A 13386-nucleotide genomic window follows, 5' to 3' on the forward strand; every position below is an offset into this window, starting at 1 on the left:
TCCTACACAATCGCAAGAAAAACGAGGGTATAGGCATTGGTGGAATGAGGCACTATGACATCTGGTAACAGGTCTCACAGTCCCCAATGAATATGTCTGGTAATGGGACAAAAGCACCTGGGTCAAACGCATAGACCCCCCAAACCCCCCACAACGCAGGCGTGATCTCCGTAAAGTGGGGGGGTTCCACACCAACACCCCTGTCTTGCGCTCACCTGCCGGCGCTCAGTTGTCTCACGCTCAATTGGTTTGCGCTCAATTGTCTTGCGCTCACCTGCCGGCGCTCAGTTGTCCCACGCTCAGTTGTCTTGCGCTCACTTGCCGGCGCTCACATGACTCTCGCTCAGTTGTCCCACTCATGCATATTACTGAAAATAATTTGCGCTGAATTGTCTTGTGCTCAAATGTCTTGCGCTAGGTTGTCTTTGCAGTCAGTTGTCTTTGCGCTCATTTGACTAGCGCTCACTTATCTTGCGCTACGTTGTCCACGCGCAATTGTCTATGAACCCATGGGTCCCAGGTGGCTAAAGGCAGTTTTACAAGAAATGTTCAACTCAAGGGAGAGAGGGCATGTCTGGGGGGGGGGGGGGGAACAGAGAGGAGGTATTTCTGTACTGCGTTGCTACATGCTAACTGATTAGGGGTTGTAGTAAGAGCTCATACACTAATTTTTATTAATGGCCATGAGCTAATTAGCCATTTTAGTGCAAAGGAAAGACCCACCATAAGGGCGTGCTAAGGCCACTTTTTGCTGCAGATTTGTAAAAGAACTCCTTAGTTATTTCCTGTATTTTATCTAAGTCTATATCTATGTCCATATCCATCTTTCTCTCTCGATCTGCAATTATCTATAAATACCCATAACTTTCTCTTTGTAATTATCTGTATATCTACCTCTCCATCTTTGTAATTATGTATAAATATTTCTATACTGTATATATACAGGTACGTAATAGAATCAGCTGAATAACGCAAAGAAGACATTAAGAAGAACATTAAGGTAAACATAGGACTCAATAGAAATGGAATACTCCTTGCAAAATTACTCTCGTCAATGAGACATCTTCAATAGGACAATCGCGTAAAATTTCTACAACCTTTAACTGGTTAATTTCATGAGTAGGACTGTTATATTTACAGCCTCATAATTATTATTCTCAGAGATATATAAAAAAAATTCCAAGAAAACAGCCAACTCTGTTGCAGTGTTGGCATCCCCATTTAAACAACTGCTAGTGAATGATGTGTTTTTCCATCTGAGACGTTGAACTGCTTTTGGAATGAGAAGCAGTGGGGCAGGAAACATTTGCAGGGAGGCAGTGTCCAAACAGTTCACAAAGGAGTTCCTCATTAGATTCACAAATTTCTCGAAGCAACTTGGCACAGATTTCTTGGCCGTCCAATACCAAAGATCATTGCTTCTCATTCATAGTCCTCTCATCCAGAAAGACCCCCTTTCACACCCTGGATTAGTTATTCTTGCCTTTCATTATCTGAAAGCACTATACAAGGGGCCGCTGAAAAGTTCTCAACCCAACCAACAAAGTTGGAGCAGTCTCCATCGAGGGCTATACACTTAGTCCAGCGATTTTCCACTTGTTCGTTCCGTATTTTTCCGATGGAACGAAAAAAGTGAAAAAAATCACTGGACTAAAGGCCTTTTTTACAAAGCCGTGTGGCAACAGCCCCGAAGCCCTTTAAATCTCTATCGGCTTCGGGGCCATTAGTGCAGCACAGCCGCTAGCGTGGCTTTGTAAAAGAGGCAGTAAGTGTATAGCCCTCGATGGAGACAGCCCCAACTTTGTTAGTTGGGCTGAGAACTTTTCATCAGCCCCTCGTATACACTACACGACACACAGTTCTTAAAAAAAAAAAAAAGCTCTTAAAAACTGGAGTCCAGTAAACATAGCCTATGGATTGTCATATGAGAAATCAAGTGTCGTTTTAGAAATGTATGGATAATAATAATAACTTTATTTTTCTATACCGCCATAATCTTGCGACTTCAAGGCGGTTCACAATGAAGAAAAGCTGTACAAACAGCAAATTACAGGGTATAGGTAGCTAAGTACAAGGTGAGTTACAGGGTCAGTGAATTACAAGGTTCACAATAAGTAACACTATACAATCAGCGAATTGCAGAGCGAATGTAGATAAGAGAGCATTGTGCGGTGGATTAGAAGAAAATATACATAGGTTATTGAAGAATTTACTTGTTTCCGTATTACATTAACTTGATCGGGCACCAGCGGGAAGTTGGGTAACGATTGTGGGGAGGACGTTATGGCAGACAAAGAATAACGGGTTCCTATTATGGTGAAGAAGGAATTTGGGTGAGGTGAGGTGGCTCTAATTGTGGGGGAAAAGTCTGGCTAGGGTATGAATTTCTTGAACAAGGATATCTACTTAAGGGTACAGCATTATGAATCAATAATGCAAAAGTCTTATATGTAGTGAATAAATTGGCACTTAGCTGTGCTCCAAATTTGATTAATCCACTTCTCCAATGATGCCAGGATCTGCTGTACCAAGTGGACTCAGTCCATTGCACTATTAGTCTACTCCTCCACTCCTGACATCCTCTGACATAACTCATCCTCCCAGTTGGTTTCCAACTTGGAGAATGACATGTTCTCCTTAGTCTTCCGCGGCTGGCATCAAGATTGTAGCAGGTTTCCTGGTCTTGCGACATCTGTGTAGAAAGAACCAACGTTTCAGCCATCATGCTGTGGCTTTCTTCAGAGTATTCTGAAGAAAGCCACAGCATGATGGCTGAAATGTCAGTTCTTTCTACACAGACGCGGCATGACCCAGAAACCTGCTACAATCTTGGAGGATGACATTGGCAGTGCAGTGCCATGAGCCATGTCCTCCTCTTCTGCTGTCTGGCACTGGCATGGTGTTGTCTGAACAATATGGTGTGTACCTTAACCAACTGGCCCCAGGTAGTAGAAGAGGAGGACTTGGTCCAAGGTGCTGCTCTCACTCTATGAGTTCCAGATGAATTATGGCATCAGAGAGTACAAGAGAGGATGGAAAGAATGAGTGATGGAATAGCAACAGCACCAGTGGAGGCAGTAGTGGGAGACAGAGGGAAACGTGACGAAAGAGAATGAAGAGGATTGAGATGGAGAGGGGAGAATAACTGAGGGAAGTTAGAAGATTGGAGGAAATGGACGGTAAATGGGGGAATTGTGGCGGAAGATAGTGAGTGAAGTGGATTGTAGAGCAGGAAAATTTGGGGGATGGGGGTGTTGTGAAAAAGAGGCTGAAGGAGAGTGAGGGGATGGGAGAGAGAGAATGGCAGGGAGATTGAAGTGAGCATGTAGTGAGGAAGATGGAGGGGGTGTAGAGTCTAAGATGAGGTCTGAGGGGGCGCTGGGATGGTAGTGTAAAAAAGAGAAGGCGTCCTGATGCTGGATCTCATTCTTCCTGGCCTGAGATCTCTCTTTCTTCTCCCGTCATTCTCCTTCCCTCTTCTTATGATCTTTCTACCTTCTGCTCTCAGATTCCTCCCACCCTATTCTACCCTCGTCTGTGCTGTGATCCCCTATCCTTTTTCTCCTCCAGGAGACCTTTTAAATGTCTTCCTCTGACATCCATTTTCCTTTCTATCCTCCAGATCCCCTCCCTTACTTCCATTCTCTATCCCCCTTGTCTCTTCCCAGCATTCCTACTCCCCTCAAAAGAATGAAATAACCGGACATAGAAGACTTGTCTGAAAAACAACTTAATTTCTATAAAGTACTGTACAAATTGATATTATGGAGGCAACTCTTTAATTTGGCATCTCCATTTAGATGCCACAAATTGGGCACACAGTGCCAGCTCTATAATTGTTTCAGGGTGTACCAAAGCTATTATAGAATGCACACTGGTGTGCCAAAACTTAGGCATGCCCACTTATGGCAGGTCTTTAGCTGGTGTAAGTTGGTGCACCTAAGAGCACCATGCACTTTCTCCTCTCCTACTTATGTTCTCAATTATTACTGATTGTACAAAGTTACTCATTATAAAACCATGTAATAAATTATTGCCGATTGTATAAAGTTACTCATTATAAAACCATGTAATATTCCGACCCTGAAATTTTCCTTGTATCATCATACGATGTTCATTTCAATACTTTGTAATTCGCTGTCTGTACAGTTTTTCTTCATTGTGAACCGCCTAGAAGTCGAAAGATTGTGGCGGTATATAAGAATAAAGTTATTATTATATTAAAACAGTCCCTGCTCAAAAGAGCTTACAATCTAAACAGCTAAGACAGACAAACAGGATGTCATGGATACAGTTAAGGGGAACGGTTAATCAGCTGACTCGGTTGGAGGGCAGAGGAGTAGGGTTAAGAATTGAAGGCTATATAAAAAAAGTGGGTTTTCAGTCTGCTTTTAAACAAGGGAAAGGAAGAGGCTTGATGGACAAACTCGGGTAATTTATTCCAGGCATAGGGGGCAGCTAGATGAAAGAAACAAAGTCTGGAATTGGCAGTGGAGAAGAAGGTTAACGCTAAAATCAGTTTATCTGAGGAACGGAGTTCTCTGGGAGGTGTATAAGAAGAGAGGAGAGATATTGAGGGGCAGCAGGCTTAGGGCCATATTCTATATATTATGTCTAAAAAATTGTCACTGAAACGGATGACACTTAACGTGATTCCATAAAATGCCTCAGAATTTATGTGCATTTTATAGAATCGCTCTTAGAGCCAATATATATTAATAACATTTAGGTGCACCCATTTAGGCCAATGAAAACGAGGCCTAAAAAACCTGCGCACAGATTGGGCATATGCTATAACAGTGTGCCTAGCTTTTAGGAATGCCCTCAACCTGCCCATGCTCCTCCCCACTTTTGAGATCCATGCACTAGAATTCTACACACATCACTTTAAAAAATACGCTTAGAAGTTGTGCGCATAGCTTCTAATTATTAATTACCAAATGTTGGCAGTGATTAGCTTGTTAAACATGTTGCGCACACAATTTGGCAATGCACACCGATTTCCACGTGCAACTTTGTAGAATAGCCACCTAGCTATTCATTTAAGCGCTAGCATTCTATGACCAATGTACATATTTGGCAATTGTCATTAGGCATCAGCTTAAAGCAGTGTCTCACAAACTTTGCAAAGCCACAGCACACCAAATGTGGTGGCCGTGGCTCGAGGGCATCTGGAAGTGTGCGGGCATCGATGCGATGATGTCACTTGCATGCATGACATCATCATGTTGACGTCCGTGGATGCGCGAAGGCCCTCCAGACGGGGCCCTGAGCCGCCAGTGGGGGTGCTGTAAGAGGAGAGGCGCTGGTGACGGCCGACTGTCTACAGGATGTGCCTCTCAATGCGAGAGGCACATCCTGTAGGCAGTCAGCTGGCACCGGCGCCTCTCCTCCTCCTCCCTAGCATCTCATGGCACACCTGGAATCTTGGGCAGCACACTAGTGCGCCACAGCCCACAGTTTGCGATACACCGGCTTAAAGAATTGCTCTTTATACATCATGCAAATCCATTCTAATTTATGCAAACGTGGCACATTATTGCCACAGAATTTTGAAATATCTGCTGCAGAACTTGATAACTCTCTGTGGACTCTTGAAAAATCAGCCGCAGGGAACTGAGGGCTGTGATTATAGGCTACATCAACGTAGGGCAGGGAAGTTTCCTGATTTCTGGAGTCTTTAGCATTTTCACATTTGTTAAACGCTCCAAGTTTTCGTACATTGTCTCCTCAATGAAGAATAATTTAGATGTATTCCTATGAAACACAGAGGCATAATTAAGGACAAATATAATTTCCGGGTGCAAGACAATGTGTGTAGCCTGTCACTATATAGCAGGTTGCCAGTAAAAAGAGTAACCCCCCTCCCCTTAGATCAGAACGAGTAAGGATGGCAAGATTTCACACACAGCGCCAAACTCCTCCTGTCCAACAATAGGGGTTAGGAAGAATGAAACTTGTGCCAGCTAAGGACAGAGCTGTTTAAAAGTGAAGCACTTCGCAGTAAGTTGATTGCTCATGAGAAAGTGTTCACATAGAAAAGGAGGAATGCCTTCCTTAGCAGGTGTCTTTCAGTCATAAAATCCTTTGGAGTGGCCTAACTGATTGGAAACAAGTTACTGAAAACAGTGGCAGAAAATGGCTCTTAACATTCCAGGCCTAATAGCCGTGGTCATCTTTTATGCAATCATCTTAGCAACTGGGATTTGGGCTGCCTGGAAAACCAAAAAGGAGGAGAAAAAAGGAAATCGGATTGAAATAGCCATAGTGGGAGGCAGAAACATGAATTTCATTGTTATATTGTTTACCACAGCAGGTAAGTTGATCTTGATAAGATAACATTATGTGTTCTCTCTAATCAGAGTCTATCCAGACCTTAAGAAAACTGCAGTGAAGAAGAGCTTGCTTGCTTAATTAATTTCTTATTATTTATTTTCTTATCTGCTTATAACTTAAGTGGTTTACATTCAGGTACTCAAGTATTTCTCTCATTCTGTCCCAGTGGGTTCACGAAATGACTATTGTACCTGGGGCAATGGAGTGTTATGTGTCAGAAGGATTGAACCTACAACCTCAGGCTGCTGAGGCTGGAGCCCTAACCCACTAGGTCACTCCTCAACTCCATTTACTGTAGAACAGGGGTAGGGAACTCCGGTCCTCGAGAGCCGTATTCCAGTCGGGTTTTTAGGATTTCCCCAATGAATATGCATTGAAAACAGTGCATGCAAATAGATCTCATGCATAGTCATTAGAGAAATCCTGAAAACCCGACTGGAATATGGCTCTCAAGGACCGGAGTTCCCTACCCCTGCTGTACTTCCAATAATTTGATGTGATGTGATCTGCTGTTTTGCTTATGCCGTCTGTGTTTTGTCACCCAGCCCTTTGTCCTAGTGAGTTGCGCAGGGACAGAAATCAAACCTGTCCCCACTGGAATCAAACCCATCCCCGCTGGAAATCGAATCTATTCCCACCTGTCCCAGCTGGATGTGAATCCATCCCCACCCGTTCCCGCAAATAATCTATTCTGAACCCGCCCGTCCCCATAAACTTCAGAAGCAGTTATTTCATTTAATTATGCTACTCAATTAAAAGCTCTGGTAGAGACCCATTTACAAATAAGCAAAGACACTTTATTAATTTGGAAATATTAATTGGGAAGAATACATACTTTGTAAATGGGTCTCTGCCAGAGCCTCTAATGTAAATATAAAATATAAATATTCCAGCTGATGAGGACGCTCAAGCTATGTCAGCAGCGGACTTCCTCTGAAGGTGGCTGAGGGTTCCTTTTGCCAAGCTTGGCAGGCAGCAGCAGCAGTGTGCCTGAGTCACAGAAGCTGGCACCTTAGTGGCTCAGGGATGCTGCCAGTGATTGCTATGCTTATTGGAGGGGTGTTCTGACCATCTTTGGAGGAGATCTTCAGCTGGTGGTGCTTGGGAATCCCCACCAGCCACAGCAAGGCTCAGCAAGTACTTCAACACTGGGAAAATAAACCCAGAAATGCATTTCCTTTTCTGCTGAACACAGTACAAAGACATCTGCTATATATATTTCCCAAAGATAACATATTTCAGTCAATAAATTCCTTTTTTTACCTTTGTTGTCTGGAGATTTATTTTTCTTTCAAGTTGGTTCCAGTTTCTCTTTTTTTCTACTTTCCTGTCTTCTGAAAATTCTTCAAGCGGTTGCTGCCATTGGTTCCTCCTACCATGGTCCAGCATTTCTCACTTCCCTCCCTCCCATTCTACAGCAGCCACCTCACTCACTTCTATCCTGGATCATTCTTCCTCTTTTTCCCCTCCCCATTCCTGCACAGCATTTCTTCCACTTTCCTCCACCCCCATGTGCAACGTCTCCCTCTCTCACTGTCCACATCTCTCTTTCTCTCATTCCCTTCCTTGCTGCAAAGGGAGTGGGGAAAGAGAGAGGGATCCACAGTGCATCTCTCCCACCACCTCTACTGCCACACCCAACATTTCTCCCTCTTTCATCCCCCGGACAATGTGCAGCATCTTTTGCCCCTGTCCACCTGCCCCATGCCAAACATTGCTCTTTCTATTGCACCATGCCACATCTCTCCCAGTACTGTGCTTGGGTTTCAACTGCCAAAATCTCAGTTAAAACCTACTCCAGCCCATCTACACCCTCCCAGCCATTGAAGCCCTCCCCAGCCCATCTTCCACCAAATGGCCATATACAGACACAGACCTTGCAAGTCTGCCCAGTACTGGCCTTAGTTCAATTTTTTAATATTATTTTCTGATTCTAGACTAGATCCTCTGTGCATAGCTTAAAGAACTTTAAATAAATAACACTCAAATTTAATTTTTTGTTGGTTTTGCAATTTTATCATATAATGGGCCGTGAAAAACATTTGCTCCGTTTAGTGTGCTAGAGCTAAAAAAAAAAAGTTTGAGAGAAACTGATATAACAAATACTGCTCTGCTCTGATGCCTGCATTTTTTTTCCTCATGATTTAAGAGTGCTGTGTAGTCTCTGAAGGATAGAAAAGCTCAGTATGTGAACTTAAAAGAATAAATCAATTGGAAGATTATGGAAGGCATGTCATATCTACATCCGAATATTCAAAATATTTAACAGGGCAAAGGTAAAAAGGTGTGGGTTCTATGAGCTCACCTGGGTATAGGACAAGGTTTTCCCTTCACAAAAAATCAAATTCAAAAATCAAATTTCATTTAACCCTTATCAAACAAATAACTGGACAGTACAAATAATGTATATGGATTCCTCCTTAAGGAACGTTAGATGCAACCTGTGGATGATCTGGAAGATGGCAAGACTCATGCAGAGACTCAACATGGGGTCTCATTTATATAGAGTTACAATATGGCTCCAGAAAAAGGAGGACGGATTGAGACATCCGGGTTTTACTTCCACTGAAAGCAATGGAAGTAAAACCCGGATGTCTCAATCTGTCCTCCTTTTTCTGGAACCATATGGTAACCTTTCACAGTGGTGTAGTGAGGGGGGCGGTCCTAAGGATGCGGCACCCCTCCTCCTCTCTACTTTCCCAGCGTGAGGCTGCTGCCTGTCAGCATCGACGCTCTCTCTGACATCACTTCCAGGACCCGCACCTCGGAAGTGACGTCAAAGGGCGAACCGACACCGACGTGGGCATGCTGCTCACACTGGAGAAGTTAAAAAAGTACAGGGAAAGGAGCGCACGTGGCAAGGTGTGTGTGTGTGGGGAGAAGGGCGGGGGAGGGGCACCATCACTACCCCAGGCACCGCTCACCCTTACTACTCTACATTTATATAAGTTAGTAGAATAGAAAAGTGGCTTCTTGTGCAAAAAAAGAAAGAATCCCTTTTCTGGGCAAGGCTTCACTGTGAGGTGCATCTCTGCTAGAGCTGAGACAAGTCCTAAAAGAAACCGGAGGGCAAATCCCGCCCCACGTCCCCATGTGAGGCTGGCATCCAGACTGGATTACCATAGTATATATTTGGCTGCTTCAGTTTAACTTTCTTACATCTCTCCTAAATGAGCTTCATTTAGCATAAATGAGCCTTATCGCGTACAATTGCCGTCTTGGCAGTCAATTCAAAATGTTTTCCTTTCAAATTCTTTTCTGCAGCTGGGCAGACAGTCCGCACCTCCTTTTTTTTGGGTTAAGTTCTTTTTGCTACACAATCCATTATCTTGTATCTCCTACAGAGGTGCTATACGGTTAGCAACGTTTTTTAAAATTAATTTCTTCTTCGTCCTTGTTAAATCATGTAAATTTAGGCAGTGCTGTGAAAACCATAGGTAACCTTTTACTAAAGCTTAGCATGTGCTAATGGATTTAGCATGCATTAAATGCCAAGAAGCCCATTTTCCCCTAACTGTACAAAGCACTGACAATTGTGTGTGCATATCTGGGCAATTTAATTGAATAGTAAGCTAATTAGTGCCTATAATTATTGTTTTTAAAAAAAAATTATTGACATTAATTAGAATTATTTAAAAATTATCACTGGGTTTTACTAAATAGTGCTAGGTGTTTTTAGCGCAGGTCGGTGAAGTAAATGCTCCGACGTTAAAAAAACTCTAGTGCCGTTTAGTAAAAGGAGCCCTATATTTGTAAAATTAGGCATAGGATCTGTACCTAGATTTTACATGCAAGTAAAAAAAGGAGGCGCAGAAATGGGTCACAGGCAGATTGGGGGCCATTCCTTTAAGTTGTACATGTTTATGGAATTACAACAATCCACATCTACATTTAGGTGCAGGCATTTGCACCACATTTGTATTGGTGCAAATAGCTGTACGTAAAGTTAGGCGCAGTTTCCAGGCAAGAGCACTATTCTGGAAACTGAGCATACCTTTAAGCTTGGCTTATAGAACAGCGCTTTTTTCAGTGCTGAATTTTTAGGAGCCATATATAGAATTTACCCCTTTATACCTTTGGGCTTCTTAGCATTTACCTCCTTTTTTTAAAATGAAGCTGTGCTAGACTTTTTTTTATCACCAGCCGCAGCCAGTGACCAGTGATTTAAAAAAAAAAAAAAAAAAGCCTAACGCTTCATAAAAGGGGGCCATAGCTTTAGTAAAAGGGCACCATAAAGAGACGTCCAATCCAACCTTTAGGTTTTTGTACTGGATCATCCCTGTGAAAGGGCTCGACTCGGTTTACAATAATTAAAAATTCACAATTCACGTTAATTTACGATATACCAAAAGGGCGTCATTAATAGACTCTTCAATGTACATTGGGAGAATCTATCAATGATTTCTGAAACAGCAGTGTTTTTAAGGATTTATGAAAAGAGGGTAAGATTCTAATTTAGGCATGTTAGATATAAGTTTTATGTTGGGAAACTGACAGGGTTGACGGTCAGTCTAGAAGAGGTATGCAGGCTTAAAAACAAATCTCCGGGACCAGATGGCATTCATCCGAGGGTAATCAAGGAACTGAAAGAGGCTATAGCTGAACTGTTTCAACTAATAGCCAATCTGTCAATCAAATCAGGAAGGATTCAAGAAGACTGGAAGGTGGCGAATGTTATGCCGATCTTCAAGACAGGTTCGAGCGGAGATCTGGGAAACTACAGACCGGTGAGTCTGACCTCAATACCGAGAAAGATGGTAGAGGCGCTGATAAAGACCGCATCATTGATTACCTTGACAAACATGATCAGATGAGGCTTCAGCAAAGGAAAATCTTGCTTGACGAACATGATGCACTTCTTCGAGGGAGTAAACAGGAGATAGACAAGGGTGACTCAGTCGACATTGTATATCTGGATTTTCAGAAGGCGTTCGACAAGGTTCCGCATGAACGACTACTTCGAAAAATTGCAAGCCATGGAATTGAGGGTGAAATACTCACGTGGGTTAAAACCTGGCTGGCGGATAGGAAACAGAGAGTGGGGGTAAATGGACAATACTTGGACTGGAAAAGCGTCACAAGTGGAATACCGCAGGGTTTGGTGCTCAGACCCATGCTCTTCAACACATTTATAAATGACCTGGAAATTGGTACGACGAGTGAGGTGATTAAATTTGCAGATGATACAAAGTTATTCGGAGTAGTGAAGATGCGGCAGGATTGCGAAGACCTACAACATGACATAAACACTCTCGAGAAATGGGCTGCGACGTGGCAAATGAGGTTTAACATGGATAAGTGTAAGGTGATGCATGTCGGTAACAAAAATCTTATACAGGATGTCCAATGCGGTACTTGGAGAGACCCCCCAGGAAAGAGACTTGGGAGTACTGATCGACAAGTCAATGAAGCTGTCCGTGCAATGTGCGGCGGTGGCGAAAAGGGCGAACAGAATGCTGGGAATGATTAAGAAGGGGATCACAAACAGATCAGAGAAGGTTATCATGCCGCTGTACCAGGCCATGGTTCGCCCTCACCTGGAGTACTGCATCCAGCACTGGTCGCTGTATATGAAGAAGGACACAGTGCTACTCAAAAGAGTCCAGAGAAGAGCAACCAAAATGGTTAAGGGGCTGGAGGAGTTGCCGTACAGTGAGAGATTAGAGAAACTGGGCCTCTTCTCCCTTGAAAAGAGGAGACTGAGAGGGGACATGATTGAAACATTCAAGATAATGAAGGGAATAGACCTAGTAGATAAAGACAGGTTGTTCACCCTCTCCAAGGTAGAGAGAACGAAAGGACACTCTCTGAAGTTAAAAGGGGACAGATTCTGTAGAAACGTAAGGAAGTTCTTCTTCACCCAGAGAGTGGTGGAAAACTGGAACGCTTTTCCGGAATCTGTTGTAGGGGAAAACACCCTCCAGGGATTCAAGACAAAGTTAGACAAGTTCCTGCTGAACCAGAACGTACGCAGGTAAGGCTAGACTCAGTTAGGGCACTGGTCTTTGACCTAAGGGCTTCTGTGTGAGCGGACTGCTGGGCACAATGGATCACTGGTCTGACCCAGCAGCGGCAATTCTTATGTTCTTAAGTGCTGGGGGAAAATATTTCGTTCTGAATATACTCATTCCAGTTGCTGTCTTCCTTTCTATTTTACAGCAACATGGGTTGGCGGAGGTTACATCAATGGTACAGCTGAAATAGTATACCTTCCCACGAAAGGACTCGGCTGGGTCCAAGCTCCTCTAGGATTTCTTTCAGCCTTTATTATCGGTAAGTGAATAAGGGGCACTTTTACTGAAGCGAAGTGTGTGCTAACAAAATTAGTGTGTGCTAAATGCTGAGAAGTCCATTTTATAACCTACGAGCTTCAAAGCATTTAGTGCATGTTAATTCCATTAGTGCACGCTAAGTTTTAGAAAAAAGGGCCCGTATGAAAATACAAGTTTTCTAAAATCTCTTTGAAATAATTTTATTTGAAACTAAAATAAGTTTCTTTCCTCACACTATCTAGGGAATTCCATAGATGGTGTTTAGTGTTATGTGCTATTTCCGTACTGATTTTTCAGCATGGAAAAGAGTTATGTTGGAAGCAAGGCAGTGAAACAGCCTATAATCAGCAGATCAGCGCAGAACTACAGTTATTTATTTAATTAACATTTGCTGTACTGCAGTTTCTACACCCGACAGGTCTACGTGGTTGACAATCTACTGTTTTGATAAAGTAGGAAAAGAACGCCAAGATGTAGATAGGAAAGTAGAATATCACTTGCTCAGCATTTAAAGTGGAGTGAAAGACAATAAGGTCCCCTTTTATCAAGCTGCATTAGGGGTTTTTATCGCCAGCTGCTGCGGTAAAAGCTCTGGCGCTCAGAGCAGCATCGGAGCATTTAGTGCCCGGGGCCGTGGTAAAAACCTCTACTGTGGCTTAGTAAAAGAGAGCCATTGTTAATTAATACAAAACATCATTCATGGCCAACAGAGCAATTTTACTATACCATAAGCAGTAACTTTGGTCCCCCTCTCTCCTTTCCATGCAGCATCTGCCCT

At 43.0% G+C, this 13386-nt stretch overlaps 1 protein-coding gene across 1 annotated transcript in view; it reads left to right on the plus strand.

The window, feature by feature from the left end:
• Positions 1-6138: 6138 nt before the first annotated feature.
• Positions 6139-13386, plus strand: part of LOC117362348 (high affinity choline transporter 1-like) — a 29325-nt gene continuing 22077 nt past the window's right edge. Inside the window, exons 1-2 of the mRNA XM_033948586.1 lie at positions 6139-6316; positions 12496-12609. Of these exons, the coding sequence (XP_033804477.1) occupies positions 6139-6316; positions 12496-12609 (292 nt within the window). The remainder of the gene's footprint in view (positions 6317-12495; positions 12610-13386) is intronic.

This window comes from Geotrypetes seraphini, chromosome 6 (assembly GCF_902459505.1).
Source record: "Geotrypetes seraphini chromosome 6, aGeoSer1.1, whole genome shotgun sequence".
In the NCBI taxonomy this organism is placed as follows: domain Eukaryota; kingdom Metazoa; phylum Chordata; class Amphibia; order Gymnophiona; family Dermophiidae; genus Geotrypetes; species Geotrypetes seraphini.